Raw genomic sequence first — 26,545 nt, forward strand, 5'->3', positions numbered from 1 at the left:
ACATAGTCTTTGACTATTCTTGTCTCAAAGCCGTTCAACTTCTGACCATAAATTGAAACTTTTGGTAATTGGTATTTTAATATAATTTCTTCATTTATGGAAGTATTTTAAATTGACTATATTCAAAGCTGGACTCAAGTTTTCCCCATTTGTAAGATGTTGCCTTAGGTCTAAAAAATAAATGCTATGCTGCAGGAATAGAAAAGTTTTTGTCATAACTAACAAAAAATGCTCATCTTTTTCTTGGGATCGATAGTCTCACTTTTCTCGGGATCGATAGTCTCACTTTTCTCAGCTTCCATGTTCCCCCACGTCGATCTTGGGAGCCTGGTTATCTCTGTGTTATCGAGAGTTTAAGGATGCATGAGACAGGGGGCTTGGGATTGAGGGTGACAGTGTGTAAGCAGATTTTGGTAGCGAGGTTGAACCTAAAAGACTGTAAATGAAGTTGTATTTTGGTGAAACTTTGTTAGAGGAAATGTACATTTATGAAATGCTGTTTGTAAAACGGGTTGTGAGAGTGTTGAATTGGTTTGTGGCGCTTGATGCGTACTTATGTGACTATGTAACTTCGTAAGGCTTAGAAACTGATCCCCGCCCCAGCCAGGAGGAGGCTGTACCCTGAAGCCTTTGCTTAATTCCAAACCGGAATAACCTGTTGCGGGACTACTAGCTCCCGCAGTTGCTAGCTGGGGGTCCCCGCCAGCGGCACGCGGATCCCCACCCGGTAGTCGCGCGCCCAGCGCTTGACAGGAAGGCAGTCACGTGGCAGCCGCAAAGCGGCGCTTTGCGACCTCGATGACAGGCAAAATGTGCGACAGCCTTGGCGCCGGCCAACCAGGGGCGGAGGCGGCGGCCAGGGAGGAAGCGGAGGAGGCGGAGGCGGCCGTGGGGTTCGCCCGCCTGCTCGTTCGCCTGGTTTCCCCGCCCCCGCCGGTCTCGCCGCTGCTGAAGGGAGCCGGTTGCGCGCTGTCGTAACCTGCCCTCATCCTGGCCAGCAGCAGCAAGACCGGACCCTCATCCAGACCAACCTCCCTGTCAGGGCGGCTGCGGCGCGGGCTCCGCGGGGCGCAGGCGGGCGGCCCGGGCGCCTGAAGGTTACTGAGTGCATGAGCGCCTAGCTTCCCGCGCTGCCCCGCCCGCCGGCCCGCCGGTCCGCCCGCCGGCTCGCCCGCCAGCCCCTCGGCGCCCGGCGGCGGCGGCGGCGGCGGCGACGGCCGCAGGAGGCGCCGTTTCCCTCCCAGGTGCGCGCTTCGCTCCCGGAGCCGCGGAACTCGGCGGCCGCCATGGCGTCCAACATGGACCGGGAGATGATCCTGGCGGATTTTCAGGTGAAGTATATGGCCTTGTACCTCTTCCACCGCCAACCTCGTGGGTTCCCGGTGCCAGAAGGGTTGCCTTTTCTCAGGGTTTGTTAGAGCATTGCGGTGGTGTGTGGTTTGGGCTTTTTTACGGTACGTGGCGCGCGGGTACGCGCGCGCGCGCGCGCGCGTGTGTGTGTTTGGGCTTTTATACGGTACGTGGCGTGCGTGTGTGTGTGTGTGTGTGTTGAGCCATCCGGGAACGTGCAATTCTTATGCTGGGTTGGGTGTGTATAGAATTTGTATGTACGGATTTGCAGGGTGAGGGGATGTTATGATACTTGGTTATGTGTGTGGACTGTGTAGTGTTTCCTGTATTATGTGGAGAATGGGTAGAATTGGGGGTATTAAGCGGGGCTTTTAAGTATGGGCTTTTTGGGAGTTTTGGGTTATGTTACGTGGGAGAGTGCTGTATGGAGTGTGGGTGTGGAGAGTGTGGTGTTGTGGGTGTGGTGTATTAAGGGGTGAGTAAAAAAGAAAGGAGGAGGAGGAGGTGGTGAAGGTAGTGGTGAGGGTATGGTCTTTTTCAAGGAGAAATAAACATTCGAGACTTTGCCTTATTGGAATCTTTGGAGTGTATGAAGGTAAGGAGGAGGCAAATAGACTGTATATATCAAAGTATCCTCGGTGAAAATTAAAAATTACATATTTAAATTACGTATTTGCGGATTCCCTTCCCCTACAGATTTGAATTGCTTGGTGTGTGTCCTAACTCCAGGAATAATTTAAAGAATAAGCAAAGGTTATTCCTTTACTTATCCCAACTGTAGTCACACTAATATATGAGTATCTTAAGGAGGCCCTTTGAAAGTAGAGTTGTACACCATTCATGAAAGACTTGTAGTTAGAACTAATACCCTGTGCACACCATCTTTGCCTTTTTATGTTTGATGAAGAAGATATTGTAGTGAGATTTTTTTTTTTTTAAAGATATTATTTATTTGTTTGACAGGGAGAGACACAGCGAGAGAGGGAACACAAGCAGGGGGAGTGGGAGAGGGAGAAGCAGGCTTCCCGCTGAGCAGGGAGCCCGATGTGGGGCTCGATCCGAGGACCCTGGGATCATGACCTGAGCCGAGGGCAGACGCTTAACCGACTGAGCCACCCGGCGCCCCATTCATTTTGGCATTAATTTAGAAGCTACTGTTACGTATAGGCAGACTTTTCTCTCTGTAACAGTCATCATTGCACATGGTCTAACACTAGCATAGAGGTGATAGTTTTTCTTACTGAGATTTTGTTTGGCTTCTCCCTCTTTCTCTGATTTTCCTTATTTCATAACTTAATATTGTGATGGTCATTTCCAGAATTTGCTCTTTATCTTACCCAGTAAGGGTATCTGATTTATTGGGAATGTGGATATATCTGCATTTGATTATACTGTAACTTCCAAACTCAGAAAGAAGTGTTCTGAAAGTAAAAGGTGACCGCAAGATTTTGGTGTTTTGTAGGATTAGGATTAGCCTGAGATTTTTTTTTTTTGCCTAAGTCTTTTATTCTCTTTCTTTTTTTCATTCTCCAATCTTTTATCTAATGTGGAATATGGTCATATGAAAAAGGACTCTATTTCTAGGAGTATTTTATCCTGTTATAAAACTGCTTTATAGAAATGTCTTTAGACAACAATAGTCATAGTTTACCTCACTAAAAGCTTTAAGGTAATTATAACTTTGTTTTGATTTCACCAAATTTTTTTACTTACTCTAACAACTTGTAGCTGCTTGTTTTCTTATTTGTGACAGTTATTATGTTTACTGTGAACTTTATATTGGCCAAGGACAGGAAATTTAGGATTCTTGTACTCAGAGACAAAGTAAGATTTTCTGACAAGCATTTGGGATTTTATTTTGATCACATTAATACATTCTGTTTTTCTCTTCGAACCAGTGGCACTGATGTGAACAGTTCTTTACAGAATGGGAAAAAGCTATGGCATTCTCAATGTTTGCCAGATGGTGAAAGTTTATTTCATATTGTCAAGTAGGTAAGAACGTTATTGGTAGAATAAAAAGTACACATAAATAAAATACTTATGAATAAAAAGAATACACATACAGAATAATACACATACAGAATAGAAAGTATACACATATTAAGTACATTAGCCTTTTGTGTTTTTAGGAACCTTGTATTCCTCTCACAAATGATTCCAGATCAGTTTGCTCTTGTGGACTTACTTTTTAAAATCAATTATTCTTCCTATTTTTTAATATCATGTAAACTTTTTTATAGGATTAACTTTTAAAAGTTAGCATTTATCCAGTTATCAGAAACTAGGTAATTTTAAACATTGACTTTCAAGTCTTGTAATGTAGATACTTGGATGATGCTGGTTTCGCCTGTAACTGTGTAAATCAGTTTCTCCCCAAAAGTGAACACATGACTGTGAAATTAATAATTTTGAGAGTTCAGTGCTGCCTTTGTAGGCAGCACATGATTTTTTTTAAAGTTTTTATAAAAAGTTCTAGTTAGTTAACATACAGTGTCATATTAGTTTCAGGTGTACAATATAGTGATTCAGCACTTCCGTGCAATGCCCAGTACTCATCACAAGTGCACTCCTTAATCCCCATTACCCATTTAACCCATTCCCCCCACCTACCTCCCCCCTGGCAGTCATCAGTCCAGTTCTCTATAGTTCAGTGTTCACTTCATGGTTTGCCCCCCCTCGCTCCTTTCTTGAGAAAGGGACATGATTTTTAAATATGATCAGATTTTAAAAAATAAGTTTCAGATTTTGATTATTGTTAGGTAATAGGTTCTTCTAAATACAGTGCCTAAATATGGAAAAACTTTTTTTTTTAAGATACATTTATTTATTTGAGAGAGAGCCTGGGGGAGTGCTCTTGTGTGCTCAGGTGGGGAGAGGGGAGGGGAGGGGCTGAGGGAGAGGGAGAGAAGCCTACTCCCTGCTGAGCACAGAGTGGACTGGAGCTGGGGCTTGATCTGACCACCCTGATATCATGACCTGAGCTGAAATACAGTTCCATGCTCAACTCACTGAGCCACCCAGGAGCCCCGGAAAAACTTTTGGGAAAGATTTTTGTATATTAACTATTTCAACTCAATGGAGAAAGGACTTCTGTTGAAACTGATCAGTGAAGGAGTAGTTAACAATCGTAATTTTAAAAATAAATTACCTGGTTTCTTATAACTGGGTAAGTAGTGGATGGAAGATTGCACCTCAGACTTAATGAGACAGGTTTGGAATTTTGTAGATCAGTGAACTCATTACAAAGGAAATGTATTACAAATTGTCCTCTAAAAGATTCCTCCCCCCGAAATAAGAACAGCTTTCAATTAAAAAAATTTTTTTAAAGATTTTATTTGTTTGAGAGGGAGTGAGTGAGAGAGAGAGTGAGCACGCACGAGCTGGGGGGGGGCGCAGGAGGGGCAGAGGGACAGGGAGAAGCAGACTCTCCTGCTGAGCAGAGATTCTGAGGTGGGGCTGGATTCCAGGACCCCAGGATCATGACTGAGCCGAAGGCAGACACTTAAACTGACTGAGCCACCCAGACACCCCTCAATTAAAATTTTTAAAAAATTGTGGTGAAATATATATAACATAAAATTTGCCATCTTAACTTTATTTGCCATTTTTAAGTGTCCAGTTCAGTGGCATCAAGTACATTTACATTGTTGTGAAACCATCACCACCCACCGTCTATCTCCAGAACTCTTTATCTTGCAAAACTGTAACTTTAACCATTAAACAGTAACTTCCCATTTTCCCCTGTTCTCCAGTCCCTGGCAACCACCATTCTATTTTCTGTCTATGAATATGAATATTCTAGGTACCTTATATAAGGGTAATCATGCAGTATTTATCCTTTTGCGACTCTCCTATTTTATTTAACATGATGTCTCCAACGTTCATCCGTGTTGTAGTATGTGTCAGAATTCCCTTCCTTTTTAAAAGGCTAAATACTGTCTATGGCCGTACCACCCTGAACGCGCCCAATCTCGCCTAAAAGCCTGAATACTATTACACTATTAAACAGTATGTGTATACAGTAATCCCCCATTATCTTTGGTTTTGCTTTCCGTGGTTTCAGTTACCCTTGGTCAACTGTGGTCAGTATGTGTATATAGTAATCCCCCATTATCTCTGGTTTTGCTTTCCATGGTTTCAGTTACCCTTGGTCAACTGTGGTCCAAAGGTAGATGAGCTTCCTGATGTATAATAAGAAGATCAGTAGTAGCCTAGTGCTACGTCACAATGCCTAGGTCATTCACCTCACTTTATCTCAACATGTAGGCATTTTATTGTCTCACATCACCAAAGAAGGGTGAGTACAGTACAATAAGAGATTTTGAAAGAGAGACCACATTCATATAACTTTTATTGCAATATACAGTATTGTTAAAATTATTCTGTTTTATTATAGTTCTAGTTAATCTCTTACTGTGATGGATTTATAAATTAAATTTTATCATAGGTGTATAGGAAAAAACAACATACATAGGGTCAGTACTATCCTTGGTTTCATGCATCTGTTGGGGGCCTTGGTACATAACTTGCAGATAATGGGGCACTGCTGAACCATATTTTGTTTACCCATTCATCTGTCAGTGGACATTTTCTTCCATGTTTTGAATATTGTGAATCATTAATGCTGTTATGAACATGGGTGTACAATTATTTGTTTGAATCCCTGCTTTTAATTCTTTTAGGTATATATCCAGAGGTTGAATTATTGGATCATACGGTATTTCTATTTTTAATTTTTTTGAGGAACTGCCGTCCATACTGTTATCCATAGTGGCTCACCACCAAAAGTTTGAATGGAGACAATGACAGCATCATGTTTAATGAATTATTTGTAAATTCAACTCTGGGCAATGAGTTTATAATTTGGAATAATCTAACAAAAATCAGTTCTTTTTTTTTTTATATTTTATTTATTTGTCAGAGCACAAGCAGGGGGAGCAGGAGTGGCAGACAGAGGGAGAAGCAGGCTCCCTGCTGAGCGAGGATTTCCCAGGACCCTGGGATCATGACCTGAGCCGAAGGCAGATGCTTAACCGACTGAGCCACCCAGGTGTCCCAAAAATCAGTTTTAAATGTAAATAGTGTTAGCATAGTATGCTACTGGTAAAGGAATGAATAGAGTAGTACACCTACAGTTCTGGCTGGCCAGAGCCAGGAGGGGGTGTAAAGGAATTTCCTGGGTTTAAAAAACAGGCAGGCATTGATGAATCAGGACCTTTTTTTTTTTTTTTCCTTAATGTCTTTTTATAACAGAGATGCATTCAGGTGACAGTTCCAATCTTGTTCTTTTTGTAATTGTAGAATTCTTTGCCTTTTTTTTTAAAAGGTTGAGGTGTAGAGCAAAAATCATTTGATCACACAAACTTTTGAGATATATTTGGTTTGCTTACAGATGTGAAAATAGCTATCCAAATGGAATTGCAGTTGCTATCAAATAATTTCAGTAATATTAATTATTTTGGACCCATATGAACCAAAAATGAGTATTCCCATTTCCCCCTTAACCTTTTAATTACTGTAGTGCTAATTTCTTTTTCCTCTAAGATACATTTTTATAATATAATTTTTTTGAAAACAAAAATGGTGCTATAGCTATTTAGGTTAGTCTCACATATTTTTTTATTTATATTTCTCTGTTATTGTATAATACAGAGATATAGATCATAGCTTTACTCAAGTCAAGGAAAAAAAGGAACAACTTTTACTAGTAGTAATATTTTTTTTTTAAGCAACAAAACCTTATCTGCCTTGCTAAAAAAATATTTTTTCTGAACCTAGTTCTAGTGGTCACAGAGTGAGTCTATTTCTTCTCTAATTTGGCTTTGATTTTTATGTTACTTTCAGTTATGTTTCCTGGATGACACAGTTGTGCCTTTGTTTTCCTCTCCTGGTCTTTCAAGCTAGTAATACCTTTGCTGCCTAAATTGCTGTATGCATTTTCATATATTGGACTATCATTATGGGACTTTTAAGTTTTCTCTTGCCTATCAGCTTCTCTTGGAAGCATGGACTCTTCCATGAGACTACCAGTAAGTCACTTGAAATTCATTTCTGCCCCTTCATAACATTTCTTCCTTCTAAATGAAGCTGTGAATCTTCTTTCTTTTTTAGTTTGACAGACTGTGCAAGTAGAAATGGTATTGATCCGCATGGGGTATTCTTTGTGATGTTGTGGTTTAGGGACCAAACTAAGTATCCATGGAACATCATATTTATTTCCTGGAACGTTACCTTAGGCAAGAGATTGAGTACTATGGCTGAAAATAGTCTTGTTACTGTCCTTTCTTTCCTTTTTCCACTATCTTTATTCATTAGAGGGACAGGCATTTTGTGTTTGTGTTTGGATTGTTGGTCATTGGGATAATAAGGTTTGGCATGTAGAATAAAGTTTAGTAGTTAGTGGTTAAGAGCATGGACTCTGAGGTCAGATTGCTTGGATTTAAATCAAGTACTGCCACTTGGACATCTTGTGATCTTTGACTACTCATTTCACAACTCTGCCTCAGTTTCCTCATATGAAAAATGACTTAATGCATGTAAAGTGATTAGAACAGGTGTCTGGCATAGAAAGAGTTCGATAAGTTTTAGTTATTTTCATTTTTGATAATTTTAAGGTATATACTTGTTCTCTGCAAGAGACATCTATTTCCAGTTTCTCATTTTTCCTTTTGTGGAAATTGAGGCCAGAAGAAGGAAGTGACTTGTCTAAGTTCATGGGTTGATTTGAAACAAAGATTTTATCCAGGTACATGGAAGAGTGTTTATTTTCTAGCTTAATGTGTCAGATGGCTTCGATTTCTAGAGGAAAACAAGACCCACCATTCAGAAATTTTTCCAAATGATAAAATTTACGTATAAAATGAATTAACAATACCTGGCATATAGCAGACATGCCAGAAGGGAGGGAGGGAGGGCCTGGCACTTTGATTGTTCCTAGACTAGCATTCATTCCCGTCTAGTGCCATGCTTCTAAGTTTACAGGTGGTCAGAAGCCATGGAATGCAGAGTCTTTAGATTTGTTGAGCATGGTTGGGTTGATGCCTGTGTTTGCCAGACTGGGTTTATGGACTCCGTAGATGAGGGGTCAGGAAACTATAACCTATAAGCTGGCTTCCTGTTTTTATACATAAAGATTTATTGGAATACAGCGATAGCTATTCTTTTACCTATTGTTTGTGACTGCTTTCTTGCTGCAGTGACAGAAGTGAGTAGTTGAGACAGAGACTTCATAGTGCACAGGCTTAAAGTACTGTCTGGGCCTTAAGATAAAGTTATTTCAACCCCCCCCCCCCCACAACAAATACTTCTCTTTCAAAGTTTTAGTAACTGCAAAGTGCTAGAACGTTTGAATGCTTCACGAGTAATATTATATGGTTATACACCTCTATAGGAGGCAGTTGTTAAAACATTGCACTTAGGCAGACTAGAGCTCTAGTTTTTTGCTTTGTTTTGTTTTGGTTCTGGTTCTCTGAGCTAGTCCTTTATCCTTTCTGGCTTTGAGTTATTCAGTCTATGAAATGGAGATTTGTGTAGAGTTATATGTACCTGAAAACAGGAGTGGACTAGATCAGGTATTCATATAGAGCTTGGACAGTCACTTGGCAGCAGGGGTGTTTGAGGACATTCAGTTATAATTTAGGTAATTCATCTGGATTAGGGATCAGCAAACTACATCCTGAGGGCTAACCTACCACCTGTTTTCGTCAGTAAAGTCTTATTAGAAGACAGTCATGCATATTTGTTTACATATTGCAAAGCCTAAAATATTTACTCTGCCCCTTACAGGATAGCTTGCTGATCCTTGATCTATACTAATGGTATTCAACCGTGGGTGATTTCTGTTCCCCAGGGGACATAAGGCAATGTCTAGAGAGATTTTTGGCTGTTATAACTGGGGGGTGCTGCTGGTATTTAGTGGGAAGATGCCAGGAATGTTGCTAAACATTCTGCACAAGACATCCCTTCACAATGAATAATTATCCACTCTAAAATGTCCAGAGTGCTGAAAAACCCTGATCTAAATTACTAGTTCTCAAACTTAAATTTGTATAAGAATAACCTGGAAAGCTTTGCTAAACTATAGGTTGCTGGGCCCCACCCCAGGTTTCTGAATGAGTAGATTCTAGGTGGGGCCTGAAAATTTGCATTTCTATCAGATTCCTAGGTTATGCTGCTGCTGATCCAAGATCTACACTTGGGAACAACTGATCTAGATGACTTTAGAAGTTATATCCATTCCTGTGATTTTTTTGACTTTGTTGTCTTAAGTACTGTTCCATTTTTATGACTTAAGGAAATTGAGTATTTTATTATATGCCCTATGCCAAGTGTGGGGCTTGAACTCATGACCCTGAGATCAAGAGTCGCATGCTCCACCATCTGAGCCAGCCAGGCCCCCAGGCTCTGTGCCTTTATACCCTTATTTTTTGTGGCCCTTTAGAAAAGCTATTTACCTTTCAAAACCTATCAGCTGCCTTTTGCTGATAACATCAGTACCATGTGCCCAGTTTTAGGGTTAATAATTTTGTCTTATGTATCTTTGGTATGTTTCTCTTGAGTCTTTTTAAAATTTTTTAAAAAATATTTATTTATTTATTTATTTTTAGAGCGAGAGAGCACATGAGCCTGAGGGGCAGGGGGAGAGGGAGAGAGAATCTCAAGCAGACTCTGTGCTAAGCACAGAACCTGATGCAGGGCTTGATCCCAGGACCCTGAGATAATGACCTGAGCCAAAACCTAGAGTCAGACACTTAACCAACTATACCACCCAGGTGCCCCTCTTCTTTTGAGTCATATGCCAGATTGTCAGTAATCACTTTACATATTTCTTTTCCCTAATGTCAGCTCTTTGAGTGAACAACTGCCTGGGTCTTAACCATCTTTTCCTACAATATCTGTAAGAGGTTCTCAGTGAATATTTTTTGAAGGAATATTATGAATATTAGCTCTTATGGTACAAATAGAGTAGAATTGTAAGTTTGCATGTATAGTTGACCCTTGAACAATGCAGGGGTTAGGGGCACCAATCTGGGCCGCGCATTTGAAAATCCACACATAATTTTGACTCCCCCCAAATTTAACCAGTAATGGCTTATTGTTGACTGGAAGCCTTACTAATAATATAAACAATCAATTAACACATATTTTATATGTTGTATGTTTTATATATCGTATTTTTACAATAAAGCAAGCTCGAGAAAATGTTATTAAGAAAATCATAAAGAAGAGAAAATACAGGGACAGTACTGTACTGAAAAAAAAATCCAGGTATAAGTGGACCCACACAAATAAAAATGTGTCGTTTTCAAGGATCAGCTGTATTTTTAAGCATCTACCATTTGTTGACATATGATTTTGAATAATAAAATCTGCCATTGAGAGAATAAAAATTGGGCTGTTTTATTGAACTGAGGATTATAACTTTAAAGTGACCGATTTATAGAGAAGTACAAAACACCTCCCTTCTCGTTTAGCTTTTATAGAGGGCTCGGTAAGGTAATGTGGCAAAATATAGGGCTCGAGGTCAATAACTTTGGGAAATTTGCTCTGTGTCAGTCACTCTTCACTTTCAACTTTTTTAAGGCAGAAATTTAAATTTCAAATCAAAATTGTTTACCATGTTAAATCATTAGTCATTGGCTTTAAGGTGAGTTTGAGATATTTTAAGAAGCAGTTTGGCAGGGGTGCCTGGGTGGGTCAGTCAGTTAAGTGTCTGCCTTCGGCTCAGGTCATGATCCCAGGGTCCCCTTCCCCCACTCTCTCTTTCTCTTTCTCAAATGAATAAATAAAATCTTAAAAAAGCAGCAGTTTGGCAACATTAACAGAATAATTGTACCTGTCTTTATACTTATTGTGGTTATGGAGAAATAATTGAGGTAGAAAGGATGAGATGTCAAGTTGTGGTAAGAAAAGCAGAAATGTTTGCAGGTTATGTGCACCTTAATGGCTTTAGAGTTAGGTTCCAGGCACCTGTTTTTTTTTTTTTTTTTTTTTCCTTCTCCATTTTACCTTGGTTCCCTGGACTCTTTAATGATTGAGCTGTAATAGTATAATGTTAGTGAGAGGAAACCTTTGTCTCTTGTGCCCTCTTGCTACCCACCTTCTTTCTCACAAGGGAAAAGTAGTGCTTGAACTTGTTTTTTAAAATATAATTTTATTAGGTGGATACACAATTGAGCATTCTTATTTTAGGTTTAATGGGGGAGGAATAATAAAATTAGCATCTAGCTGTTGATTGCTTTGTATGTGTCAGGTACCGTGCTAGTCTCTTAACAGCTAAATTCTACAGTGACCCTATTGGGATCCATTGATACAGTTCTCCATGGTTTCTGTATGTCTTGTGATCAGAGACACTGCTTTTGTTTTCTGCTCTTTTCAAGGATATTTGTATAGTGAGCTGCCTTGGAAGATAGAGGTAGTGTCTCCCTTTGGAGCAAAGGGTATGCATGCATATCCTTTGAATTTTGAGAGATTTGGTTCTGTAGGCTCTGGGTTCCTCTTCTAATGCAGTCCATTGCATGTGTAGGTATCACTTGGCCTACTATGTGTTGCACTGTGGGCATTGGGACTGGGGAACTACATAAGAAAATGCTGATATTCTGACTATGAATATTGTCATGAGTCATAAAGTTCATTGTCTCTAACCCAGAATTCTATGTCTTTCTCCATGAAACTGGCAGGCTAACTTGTTAGTTTACAAGTAGGATAAAAAAGATCAGATCTTTCACTGCTTTAACAGTTTTGGCAACAAGGATAGTATGTTGATAGACACATGGTTTTTTGGAAGAGGAAGGGTGAGGGCATGGGCTGGTTAACAGAATTTGGGGGAAGGCCATGGGAATTGATACTGAACATGCTGACCAAATTGTCAAGTGGTTCTCTATTTTATTGCCTGTTAATGAGGAAGAATTAGGAAGGTGGTTGCAGACTGAATACCAGGAAGTGGGTTCAGAGACAGCCTGGACATTCCTCTAGTTGTTGCTAACTCTTAACAACCCTCAAATATCGTCTCTGGTAGATGGAATTTTTTTCACCAATCTGTCAGTCAGATTCAGAGTCAGACTCCCCCCCTCCAGTGTAAAACTAGTACTAAGATTTGTCCTGGCTGGGCAGAAGGTTCTGCCTGTTTTAGACAACATTTACAGACCTGTGTATATCTACACTTGAGTGTGAAAGGAGGCAAATTTGCAACCTCCTTGGGCACAAAGCAAAGTTGTTAGAACTTTCACTGGTTAGTCTGAGAGATGAGAGGATAGGGGTTCATAATATCTTATGGCTCAGTCCTTCCTTTGGAGGAATCTTTATTCCCTACTTCAAAGCCACTGACTCAGTGGGGTCCTCAATTCATAGAGGTTTCCATAAACCTGGGCCTGGTTCACCAGTGGTTCAGCCAAGCCAAAACTGATTGTGTCTGCTTGTCTTCTGGGGCTGTTCAGCCTCTGCGCCAGCTATGCAGACTGATAGTGGTTGTGATTGCTTTGTTCAGTGGATAGAACTCAAGGCTGTTCTTATAGCTCTGGCCAGTACTGTCCTTCATGAAACTTGTATTTCTTTCTTTCTTTTTTATTTTTAAAGATTTTATTTATTTATTTGACAGAGAGAGGGAACACATGCGGGGCTTGATCCTAGGACCCTGGGATCATGACCTGAGCCAAAGGCAGATGCTTAACAACTGAGCCACCCAGGTGCCCGAAACTTGTATTTCTACCGCCCTTTGGCCTGTTGCCAGTGGCCTAGCTATTTGGTCTGCCACTTGGAAAGTGTAGACTGGCAGATTAAAGACAGCTCTCTTTGAAGCTGTGAACTATGGAAACAAATTACAGCTGCTGATCAAACTGTCTGGATCACTCATGTAGATGCCCACAATAAGGGCCTGTTCTCTAGTGAAGCCCACTGGAATCAAGCTTCTGATTGAGTCTGCACTGCCCAGAGCCATCATTGTTGTCTGGGTCCATCCATCATATCAGATGTGATAACACACCAGCTATCATAAACTGGGTGTAGACTTAAGGACTGTATTTCTGATGCAGAGGGTAGCATTGCTATACTTGTGATTTCTGCCAAAAATTGACCTGCTTGTCACATAATGCGAGAAGCCACATTTAATGGGATGTGGCCCCTGCTTGCTTTTAGCAAATTTAATACATTGGATCTTTGACCTCCCATTCATAAGTATCAGTGCTGCCTCACTGCTGTTGATACTTTTTCTGGTTATGGAATTGCTGTTCTAGTCCAGTTAGCTGACTGACCACACCATTTTGGCCTGTGAAACTAATCTGTGTTATGCTTTTGGGCTTTCTGGACCATTTGCAGTCTGACAGTGGTGCACTTTTTGTCTCAAAAGCCACTCAACAGTGAGCTTGATAATCAAGATACTTGAAGGACCTTTCATGCTCCCTACCATCCACAGGCATCTGGTATGTGGATAAATGTTGAACGTTGAAACATCTTTTTCCTTAGTAAGTCAGGCCACTGAATGCTGCTAATCCAGAAAGAGATCATCTCATCTCGGTCACTTCATGACCCAGTGATAGGGATGGAAGGGGTGGGAGGTTATGTAGTCCTGTTTTGAAAATTCAGATTATTATTATTACTTTTTAAAGATTTATTTATTTATTTGAAGGAGAGAGAGAGAGAGAGGGCGGAGGGGCAGAGGGAGAGAAAACCCCAAGCAGACTCCGTGTGGAGCGCAGAGCCCAACGCGGGGCTCAACCTCAGGACCCTGAGATCACACCCTGAGCCGAAACCAAGAGCTGGATGCTTAATTGTGCCACCCCAGGTATCCCTTGAAAATTCAGATTCTATCCTATTTCTGGGCATGAAGCTTCTTTTTTTCTCCTAGCTGCAGCACAGGGCCAGCCTGTTGGTACACCTTTTTAAAAAAGATTTTATTTATTTGAGAGAGAGTGAGAGAGAGAGAGAGAGAGAGAGAGAGAGAGCACAAGCTGGGGGAGGGGCAGAGGGAGAGGGAGGAGCAGAACACCCGATGAGCAGGGAGCCCCATGTGGGACACGATCCCAGGACCCTGGGATCATGACCTGAGCTGAAGGCAGATGCCTAACCTACTGAGCCACCCAGGTGCCCCTGTTGGTACACCTTTTATGTGGCAGTTTGACAAAAGGTGGCATAGGGATTCAAACTTAATTCTCGTTCACCCACCTGGATTCTCACATTGGTTTGACATGGTCTAGACCTTAAGGATAATGACCACTGGTTGAGTACACTGCTTGCTGAGTTCCCCTACAGTGGCCCATGTGGGTCAGTGGGGACCATAAATGGGTTTCTGTAGGTTTAATAAAAATTCTTGCTTATCTTGCTTGTCTCACACCTGACATTTCTAGGGGAAAGACCTAAGTATGAGTAGGAGAAGATTGGAAAAAAGATGAAATTATAGCTACTGGAATGGAACATACTGATTTTGTGGCAGTGGGGGGAAAGCCAACAATCTTGACATCTAGGAAGGAACACCTTAGACCCCAGAAGAAGCTTTGGGGAGGGGAGAGACATTCAGAACCACACTTGAAGCTTTCCTTATGAAGGAAAATGTCCTGGTGCTGCTCTCCAAACTGTTACAGGCACGTTAAATTTAATTGACTGCCGGGTCTGCCATCCTCCCATTAGATTGCTCAGCTCTGATCACCATTTGATTGTCATTCCCTTTAATTTTACTGGGAAATCTACTGGAAACAGCAAGGGTTGCCCCAGCTCCTATACCTTCCATGCAAAACACCTGTCATTATGTCCTCATGTCTACCCACACGTCTTCCATAGCCTTCACTCAGATATTCTGTGGGGCAGATTACTAGTGGCCTGGACAGTTGGGACAGTTTGGACTGACTGCCTTCATTCAGTCCTTTGAAAAACAAGAACTAGACTCAATTATTCAAACTGAATTTGGGAACTCTAGGGCTGCCATCTGGCTGGGAGGCCATGTTGGGACACAGGTTGACTATGTCTCCCAGGCTGAGGTAGGTCCTCCTAAAAAATATGGACTCTTGCGCCTTTGAGTGTTTAACAGAACACCACTAGTAGATCTTAGAGCCTTCGGTGGACTGTGGAGATCTCTCCAAAATGAGACTATCCTTGATTTTTTGGGGGAAGCTTCCCAGAGTCATAACTGATTTGTTATTTATGTGCATCCGTAGACAGTTACCTCTGTGAGGGAAGTTACTGAATTAGAATAGGTGGTTCAGAATTTGTTCCTGACCTTTAGCTGACATGATCAGTGACACACGTTGGCCCTGGAAAGCATTCTTATTAGCCTCAACTCACTGACCAGCATTGTTATGGATGATAAAATTGCCCTTGTAGGCCGAAGCAGAGGCTGTATAATTGTTAATACATCTTGTTGTTCCTGGATTAATGCCTTGGGCCAAGTGGAAAGGTTAATAACAGAACCTCAGGGATAAAGCCACCAGACTTTCTGAGGTAGACCCTGATGTCTTACAGGATTTCTTCAACTTATTTGGGGGTAGGACTCTGAGGAACATGGTTGAAATCAATTCTGAAGGTTGGCCTTATCCTACTGCCTGTTGATAGCTGATTTAATTAAATGCTGTATGAAACAAATTGAATGGATTTAGTCCCAGTCCCTTGTCAGTCAGATTAATCAGAGTGGCCATTGGAATCGTATACTCATGAGAAACTTTGTCAGCAGCCAAGATGGTTTAGAAGTGAGAGAGACAATTCTCTTTGTCTCATATTTCAGTACATCTTTTGAATAGAGACAGTGACTGTTCCAGCCTGTCTTTTCAAGGGTGTTTTATTGTGACCAGCCTAGATAATGTCTCCTTCCAGACCAAAGGACAAGTTTGCTTACATTCTGGGAGATAAGGATACTTTCTCCCTAAAGCAAAAGGTGGGCATGCTTACTGTCCATTAAAAGAGATTCAGGGTTCCTCTCCTGTAGTGCAGTCCTGTAGTGCATGTGCAGGTGTCACCTGGCCCACTGTGTATGACCCTGTGGGCTAATGGGACTTGGGAACCCATGCAAGAAAATGCTGATACTCTGGCTACTGCTATTGTTGTGAGTAATAAAGTACTTTATTCTTGACCTAGGAGTCTTGTGTCTTCCTCTAGCATCCATGAAATTGTAACATGTTAAATTGTTAACTTGCAAGTGAGTAATATATTAGATCCTTCATAGTTCTTACCACCCTGTAAACTAGGCAGGCAGTCCTTTATTATACAGATTGATTTTGGAGATGGCAATTATAATTACTACTAACGTTTACTCAGCATTACTTTGGCCTGTATGATAAATGTCTTATCTGCCTTGTCCAATCTAATTGGTATATACCATTTAATTTGTGATAGCCATTATTACTATTCCCATTTTAAAGATGAATAAGTGGAGGCCTGTCGGGAGGTTAAGTAATTATCTAATGACAGGTAGTCATAACAAGGCTGGGTTTAGAACTCAGGTCTGCTCTACTCCAAAGTCAAGTCTGTGATCTTATATATGTACATTTCTCAAATGGGTATGCTAGGGAGTACTCAAAGTTACAGAATAAATATCAATGTCTTGTAGCACCAGTTTACTAGAATAACTTAAAAAGAAATATGTGGTTTTTTAAAATTAAAAATAATTATGAAGTAAATATAAAATTTGCATGAATTTTAAAGAGTAAATGAAATTTCAGAGAAATTGTAAGGATGTGGCTTTTTTTCTTTGGGTCATTTCCTCCCCTCTTCCCATTGGGGAACATGTTTCCTTTCCTCTATCATTATGACTACAATAGTGGAAAAAATTAGTAAGTACTGTACTTTATAAGGTTACCTTTTAAAAAAATCAAAGCTGCATCCAGTTATTTTTTGATTCCTTCATCCTATTGTAGCTTTGTGAAACACAAAAAGAAAGAAAATAAAGTTTTTCTGGTGTCCCTGGATTTACTGAGGCTAATAGAGGGATCAAAAGATGAAAAACTGGGATTAATTGACCTCTATTTTTTAAAGATTTTATTTATTTATTTGAGAGAGAGAGTGTGTGTGCTGCGTGTAAGCACAGGTGGGGGGCAGAGGCAGAGGGAGGGGGAGAAGCAGACTTCCCGCTGAGCAGAGAGCCTGATGTGGGGCTTGATCCCAGGACCTGATCATGACCTGAGCTGAAAGCAGATGCTTAACCGACTGAGCCACCCAGGCGCCCTTTGACTTCTGTTTTGAAGTTTCATGTGGCAGTGATTGCTATTAGGATTATTTAGGTACTATTAGGATCACCATTAGGTTGCTATTAGGATTACTTTAGTAAGAGATTATCCTGTCGCTTTTTTTTTTTTTAAACTTCACTTTTACATTTACCAGTATCTGTATTGTGTTGGTATAAGTATATATTTATGTTAAGTATTTTTGTCTCATTTTTCTGGGAGTACTGTCAGTTTTGGGTATATTCCTAAGGTCTAGTACTGAGTCTTGAAACAAAAGTAATGATGTTGTGACAAAAATAGTAGGATTGGGGCGCCTGGGTGGCTCAGTCAGTTAAGCATCTGACTTTGGCTCAGGTCATGATCTCAGGGTTCTGAGATTGAGCCCCCTGTTGGGCTCCTTGCTTGGTGGGGAGTCTGCTTGGAATTCTCCCTCTCCTCTGCCCCTACCTCTGCTCGTACTTGCTCATAAATAAATAAATAAATGAATAAGTGAATAAATAAATATAAATAAATAAAATCTTAAAAAAAAATAGGATTGATTCCAGCTAAGGCAAGCTGGCTCCCAGTTGAAACACAAGAACTTTGTTTTTTTTTTTTTTTTTTAAAGATTTTATTTATTTATTTGACAGAGAGAGAGATAGCGAGAGCAGGAACACAAGCAGGGGGAGTGGGAGAGGGAGAAGCAGGCTTCCCGCCGAGCAGGGAGCCCGATGTGGGGACTCGATCCCAGGACCCTGGGATCATGACCTGAGCCGAAGGCAGACGCTTAACGACTGAGCCACCCAGGCGCCCCACAAGAACTTTGTTTTATTTATCATTTTATTTTATTATTAAAAAAAATTTTTTTTTAAAGATTTTTAAAAAAATTTTATTCATTTGAGAGAGATAGAGCAAAAGCAAGGAGGAGAGGCAGAGGGAGAGGGAGAAGCAGACTCCCCACTGAGCAGGGAGCCTGAAGCGGGGCTTGATCCTAGGACTCCAGGATCATGACCTGAGCTGAAGGCAGGCAACCAATGGAGCCACTCAGGCACCCCCATTTTATTTTATTATTTTATTTTATTTATTTTTTTTAGGGGGGCAGGGGCAGAGGGAGAGAGAATCTTAAGCATGTTCCGTGCCCAGCACAGAGCCTGACATGGGGCTCAATTGCGTACAGCACTGACATCATGATCTGAGCCGAAATCAAGAGTTGGATGCTTAACCGACTCAGCCACCCAGGCACCCCTTATTTTATTTTAAATTCCAGTATACGTAATCAAGAACTTTGTTTTAAACTACATTGTATTTTAGAAAAGGAAAGCATTATTTAGTGATTACTTTGGAATAATTTAGTAAATATTTTGCCAAAACTGAGTGGCTATTTGATGGAATTAAATAATTACATTTATTAAGTGTGATAATGTATTGGGTTATGTTTTAAACAAAGGAGTCCTTAGCCTTTAGAGATATATCCTGAAATATAATGGGTGAAGTGATATGATATCTGAATTTACTATGGAACAGTCTGGGAGGGGTTTTGGGGGTAGAGTTGATGGGGAGTGAAATACTGGCTGTGACTTGGTAGTTGTTGAAGAGGATATTGTGTTCATGGCTGTTCATTTTACTATTATCTCTATTCTTCTATATGCTTAAAATTTTCCGTAAAAAGTAAAAAAGATGTTCTGTCAAAATAAAAATTACTTTGAGGGAACTGTAAGCTTTAGTATAATACTTTCATGTTCTAATGGGCTATAGGATTAGAGGAGTGGCTATGAGATTATTACAAGGAAGTAATAACATAGCAATCATAGTAATGTTATATAATCATAATATCTTGCCAAAATGGTTGGTAAATATTTGTCTATATTTGTTGTCACTGGAAAATTTAAAGTAGTTAAATTTTATTTGTAAAAAGTCTTGGCTGTTGTCTTGGCATAAAGGTTTCCTAAGACTAATCAATTTTCTAACCAAGATGAAAGGTATAAACTTACAAGAAATTAACTTTCTGTTGTAAATTTGATTAACTGAAGGCAAGTGTTACTTTGGCAAAGAGGTGCTAGGAACTTTTTTCTTTTTTTAACCAATATTTTGACAAAATAAGAAACCTAAAGAGGTACAAAAGATCTGTTAAGCAGAAAGAAAAGGCCAAATTAGATGATGGGTCATTTTCTGTGTGTATGTTTAGATTTTATTTATTTTTATTATTATTTTATTATTTATTTGAGAGAGAGTACGTGAACACAAATGGGGGAGAGAGAGTGAGTATGTGAATGCAAGCTGGGGGAGGGGCAAAGGGAGAGGGAGAGGGACAAGCAGACTCCCTACTGAGCAGGGAGCCTGATGGTGGGGCTTGGTCCCAGGACCCTGAGATCATGACCTGAGCCAAAGTCAGATGCTTACGTGACTGAGCCACCCAGTCACCCCTAAATATGGCTTTGTTTTAAGAACTGAGAAATACTTGAGGTGCTTGGGTAGTCAGCTTGTCTGACTCTTGGTCTCAGCTCAGGTCTTGATCTCAGGGTGGTGAGTTCAAGCCCCTCGTTGGGCTCCACGCTGGGTGTGGAGCCTACTTAAAAAAAAAAAGCACAGAGAAATACTTCATGTTACAACACATGCATGGAGAATATGTAAAATTACATCATGGATTGTGCCAAAATAAAGTATGTTTTTATTGTTTAAAGATTTTATTAGATCATAAATCCTACCTATAATCTAGGATTAATTTAATTTGCTAAGATAAAAATATTGATATGCCAGGAAACAATCACATGGTTTCTACTAGAGGATTTCTATTTCTTTCCTTTTTCTTTTTTTTTAATCTGTGCAGTGTGTGTGTGTGAGAGTGTGATTGTAGCAGAGCCTTGGCATTTCCAGAGGATGGATTCTGAAGGTATGTTGACTTAACATGGATACAGAGTCATTCTTTGATGAAAGGGCAATAGTGACATGCATAGTTGGCCTTGGGATTCAGTTCCACATGCATTTCTCCTGAGTTTTTAGGAAACCTTAATGAAGGGGGCACCTGTGTGGCTCAGTCGTTAAGCATCTGCCTTAGGCTCAGGTCATGATCCCAGAGTTCTGGGATCGGCCCTGCATCGGGCTCCCTGCTCAGCGGGAAGCCTGCTTCTCCCTCTCCCTCTCCCTCTCCCCCTGCTTGTGTTCCCTCTCTCACTGTGTCTCTCTCTGTCAAATAAATAAATAAAATCTTTAAAAAAAAAAAAAAACCTTAATGAAGATAGCTGCAAGGAATTCCCTGCTGGCCATGACACATCTCACAGTTGCAGCTGCTGTATTTTACCCATGGGGCAAGTATGAAATTGTGGAGTCAGGGATCTTGGTTGGTTTTCTACTGTTGTTTTAGTAATCCCAGATAGGATGCTCTGGGCTTTCCCAACAAGGTATTTACTCAGAAATACCTCTGTTCTGGTTGCTGTTATAGTCAGATTAAGTAAAATAAAAGAGATGGGAATAGCATGAGTTTTGGTGGTGTTAGTGATAGTTCTTGATAAATGAACAGCATCTTTAATTCTTAGTGCTTTAAATCTGTAAGTATGTTACTGAGGGTATACCACACATTCATTTGTTCAACAGATACTTGAATGACTTCACATGTGTTGTGATGTGAGGATGTTAGGAATACAGAGAAATATGAATTGCCTGACACTGTCTTGATTGGTATTTTCTCTCGACGAAAATTTATTGAATACCTGCTTTGTGCCAGACATTATACTAGGTAATTGGGAGATCGCTACTTCATAAGGCAGTTAAAAAAGCTAATAGAAGTTTACCTCTGTATAGCTTATTTATTTACTGTAGACCTGTAAAGAAGTTCTTTTCCTGTCACATGAAGGCAACTATGTTACCATTAACTCTTACTATCTGAGCCCTAATTTTCCAGTGCTTTCCACTACTCCTTATCACTTGTTTGCTTTCCTTTGGATGCTTTTACTTATTAATGGCACACTTCAAAGGAGAAGCTTGGGAGTGAACACAATATTCAAAAAGAGGCTTGGAGTAGAGCAGAATGGCCTCTCCCCTAATTTTGTACATTATATTACTATTAATGCAGTCACCTTACAGTATTGACACATTTTTAATGGGTAGTAACTTAAAACTCTTCATGAATAGGTAGGGCATATCTCCCTCATCCTAAATTCAATCATTTGCATTTCTCAAGCTAAGTGGAGAACTTTATATTTATCTTTCTTAACTTCTATCCCTCTACCTGCTCTTAATCATCTGTCTAGAAATTTGTTCCACATCACTTTTTTTTGTACATTTCCTTTGGCTTCTGCATCTTCCTTCCTTCCTACTGGCTTCCTCTTTTCAACCAATTTCCAGTTTAAAAAACTTGCCAAGCTTCAATCAGTTTAAAAATATTCCTCATCGATTTTACGTCCTATTCTGAATGTTTTCATATTTCTCTCTCCTTCCCCCCCCCCTGTATTTCTCTTAAGAGTTAATGTACCTTAAGGGTCTTTCCTTGTTCTCTTTTCCTTTCTACCCTATTCTGTCACATATGGTTTCTTTGCATAATCATCCTTTCTTTAGTTTTAACTATCCAATATATATATATATATATATATGCTTTTTTTTTTCATTATATATATGCTATTGACTCCTAACCCAGCAGCCTCACTCCTAATTTCTCTTGAACTCTATTTTCATTTGCTTCTATAAGATATAAAGGTCAGGTTCATTGGTGTGCTAACAAAGCTCTTTGTGATTTGGCCTTTTGTAGGCTATACTTTTCCCATTACTTTGTTCTGCAGTATGCTTGTAATTTTCTTGAACTTATTTCTGTCTCTTTGCTTTTGCCAGTTCTCCCGTTGCCTACCTTCCAGTCTTCTATTTATCCCTTAGAGTTCTGCATAGGCATTATTTCCTGTGAAGGCTTTTCTGACAGTTACTTACTCCCTCTATATTTCTCATTCTTATACATGCATCTGTTGTTGCAGCTATCACATTACTTTGTAAATATTTGTTTACTTGTCTTTCTTACTAATTTGTGAGTTCCTTACAGCTAGGAATTAGATCTTATTCATTTTAGTATTCCTAATGCCTAGCACACTTTCTGGCACCTACTGTGTTCTCACTGAATAGTAAATTGAACTGAAGTAGTTAGTTTTGAGCCTGTTTAAATAAGATGAAGATGAAAAGGATATGATTGAGTTTTTGGATCCTGATTTTGTCATCAGAATACTAGCCATTTAGCTTTGTGTCATTTGCATATGTAAATGAGTGTCCTGAGATTTGGAATTGTGTCAGTTCATCTCTGTATTGTTAGTATCTAATGCATGCCTGCCAAATATCAGGTTTCTAGTGTTTATTGAACTGAAGCAAATTAAATTAAAATTAGATGAAAGCATTCATGCTACAAAGATAGTATATGACTAGTAGCATTCATCTTTATTTCTGTATGTTATCTTTAAGAATAAATGAGAAAAAATTTTTCAGTTGCCTTATTGAAATCCAGATTTAGGGGTTATATGTTATATTCCTGATCTGTAAGTCAAATTATTAAAAAAAATCTTGGCATTATTATGATGATCACACTTTCCCTTCTAAGCATTTATAGGGCAACATTTCTTTAAGATTTGTTTTAAAATGTGGCATGAATTGATGACAAAGTAATAGTGGTAATTGTTTTAATTTTTCTCTTTTTTTCCTCTTTTGAAGTGCTCCTAGCATTCCTTCTGTTAAGAAAAAAAATGTCCCCAAAGATGTCCTCTTGGTTGTGTGGATATTATTGGCAAGCTTTTTCAGTACCTTTGCATGTAGTTGTTACGAGACATAACTTTACAGATTCAAGAAGCTCTGTGGACAGCAAGTAGGATTAATACTAAGAAAGTCATACATAGGCACATGGTAGTCACATTGCTGAAAAACAAACATAAAAAGAAAAGTTTTAAACACATTCTATGAAGAGAACAATGACAAGAATGGTAATTAACTTCTCATCAGAAACAATGTGATAAATACAGGGGACAATGGAATGATATCCTTAAGTGCTAAAAGAAAAAAATTATCAAACTAGAATTTTAAATGTAGCAAAATTATCTTTCAAAAGTGAAAGTGAAGACATTTTCAAAAAATAAAACAAGAGGGTTTGTTGCCAACAGAGCTGTACATTATCAGAAATGCTAATGGAAGTTCTTGAGGCTGAAGAGAGGTGATACCAGGTGGAAATGCGGATCTATGGAAGAAGTGAAGATCACTGAAAATAATATATATGTGGGTAAATATAAACAATTATACTTTTCTTTTCATAGTTTCTTTTTTTTTTTTTTAAGATTTATTTAACCTGGGGGGGAGAGAGAGAGAGCGTGCACGTGCATAGGGGGAGGGGCAAAGGGAGGGGGAGAGAAAATCTCAAGCAGACTCTGTGCTGAGCACAGAGCCCAACTCGGGGCTTGATCTCACGACCCCGAGATTATGACCAGAGCCAAAATCAAGAGTTGGATACTCAACTGACTGCACCACCGAGGTGCCCCTCTTTTCATAATTTCTTAAAGAACAGTTGACTAGCACAAAAATAACAATACACTGTGGAGTTTTATATTTTATGTAGAAGTAAACTACATGACAACAGTAGCTGAAAGAAAATACATAATTAGACTTTCTTATAAGGTTCTTACATTATATGGGATGTAGTAATAATATTAACTCAAGGTACACTGATAAATTATGGATGCATATTATAATTTGTAGAACAACCACTAATAAATAGAAAAACTGGTGAAAAAGCCAATAGAGGAGATAAAAATAGAATACTAAAAAATAGGCTCAACCTTAAAGAATGTAGATAAGGAAGAATAATGGAACAAAAACAATTGGGACAGATTATAAACAAACAAATGATAGACAAACTCAGTCATATTAGTAATTACATTAAATGTAAATAGACTAAACAGTAATCAAAAGGTAGAGACTGCCATCAGCAAAGGTCCCTGAACTCACTCCCACCTCACCCACTGATATTTCCAAGACTGTGACTTGGACTCAGCCACCACTTTCTAGGAGCCAGCCTGTACTCCTTTTACCTGCTTCCCTCACCCCTCCCACCCCCCCATTGTAATTAAAATTGTTTAAGGAAAGGCAAAAGGAAAAAAATAGAGACTGTCAGATTGGATAAAAATAAAAACTGATCTATGTTGTTTACAAGAGGGACATTTGAAATATAAAGACCCAGTTAGGTTGGAAATGTAAGGATGAGAAAAACTATACCATGTAGACATTGATCATAACAAAGCTGGTGTGATTAATTAATATCAGACCAAGTAGACCTTAAGATCAGGAGTATTTTATGGTTTTTGGTGCTATTGTAAATGGAATCGTTTCTCTCATTTCTCTTTCTACAGTTGCATTGTTAGTGTATAAGAAAGCAACTGATTTCTGTGCACTTTGGAAAACAGTGTGGAGGTGCCTCAAAAAATTAAAAATAGAGCTACCCTATGACCCAGCAATTGCACTACTGGGTATTTACCCCAAAGACACAGATGTAGTGAAAAGAAGGGCCATATGCACCCCAATGTTCATAGCAGCAATGTCCGCAATAGCCAAACTGTGGAAAGAGCCAAGATGCCCTTCAACAGATGAATGGATAAAGAAGATGTGGTCCATAGATACAATGGAATATTACTCAGCCAACAGAAAGGATGAATACCCAACTTTTACATCAGCATGGATGGGACTGGAGGAGATTATGCTAAGTGAAATAAGTCAAGCAGAGAAAGTCAATTATCATACGGTTTCACTTATTTGTGGAACATAAGGAATAGCATGGAGGACATTAGGAGAAGGAAGGGAAAAATGAAGGGGGGGGAAATCGGAGGGAGAGATGAACCATGAGAGACTATGGACTCTGAGAAACAAACAGGGTTTTAGAGGGGAGGGGGGTGGGGGGATGGGGAGGGGGGGTGGGGGAATGGGTATTAAGGAGGGCCCGTACTGCATGGAGGACTGGGTGTTATACGAAAACAATGGATCATGGATCACCACATCAAAAACTAATGATGTATGGTGACTAACATAACAATAAAAAAAAAAGATAAGGAGTATTAAGTAGAAATAAAGAAGTTCTGGCTTGCTACTTTTCCACTTTCTAATCCTGGGCCAAACATGTGGCCTTCTTTTATTTTCTCATCTATAAATTGCAGTTAACATATGAGCTCTTATGTTAGGCATTTACCTGCATTATTATCAATCCTTGTAATAGCCTTGCAAGGTGATTATTATTTTTCCTAAAGTCACAGGGTTATTAATAAGCTGTGATTGAAAATTTTCAGTGTTGGCATTAAGATATTATTGTTCATCACTATATTTTATTTTTTAAAATATTTTATTTTTAAGTAATCTCTACACCCAACATGGAGCTTGAGCCTATAACCCCGAGATCAAGAGTTGCCCACTGAGCCAGCCAGGCGCCCCCATCAATACATTTTAAAGATGCCCCTCTCCTGAAATACTTCGTAAACTACAGCCCCAAATTCCCTAAGTCAGTGTTAATTTACTTACATTTTGATTAAGGTAAATGAAAAAAGGCAAAATAACTTAGATTATTTGAGTCCATTCAGAAAAAGATATTGGCGTTGTAGAGCCTACTGTGAATTCTTTATATAATAAACAGCATAATGCATGTTATTTGCCTTAGAGTTGTAGACTATAAATTAACTGATATTTGTTTAGTCTTTTCCATCATATTTGTGGTTTCTGGTCAGACTTACACTTTACAATTTACAGTAATGCTATAAAAAAGCCAAGTATGATTTGTTCATGTTTTTAAAGAATTTTACAAAACTGTAGACGTACTTTGTTGTGTGAAGTACTATGATGCCTGGGAGCAGGAGCTATATATTTTACTCATAGTATTTCCAGACACTGCTTAGCACATGGTAAATACTCAAATACTTTTGGTAGGGTTTTTTTTTTTTTTTCCCCCCCTGTTTATTGTCCCCTAAAAGTCTTGTGTAAAAATTAGTATGTAATGAAATTCCCATGAAGATGTGTTAAATGTTTGCTCCCTCTTGTGGTTATAAAGGAGAACATAAGTTCTTACAATGAAATCTGTT

At 39.4% G+C, this 26,545-nt stretch overlaps 1 protein-coding gene across 1 annotated transcript in view; it reads left to right on the plus strand.

Moving 5' to 3' along the window:
- The first annotated feature begins 1,197 nt into the window (after window positions 1-1,197).
- The window catches only part of FAF1 (Fas associated factor 1), a 514,999-nt gene continuing 489,651 nt past the window's right edge, over window positions 1,198-26,545 (plus strand). The window contains exon 1 of the mRNA XM_032429321.1: window positions 1,198-1,331. Within this exon, the coding sequence (XP_032285212.1) occupies window positions 1,287-1,331 (45 nt within the window). The 5' untranslated portion in view covers window positions 1,198-1,286. The remainder of the gene's footprint in view (window positions 1,332-26,545) is intronic.

The sequence above is a fragment of the Phoca vitulina genome, unplaced genomic scaffold (genome assembly GCF_004348235.1).
Source record: "Phoca vitulina isolate PV1807 unplaced genomic scaffold, GSC_HSeal_1.0 scaffold2, whole genome shotgun sequence".
Taxonomy (NCBI): domain Eukaryota; kingdom Metazoa; phylum Chordata; class Mammalia; order Carnivora; family Phocidae; genus Phoca; species Phoca vitulina.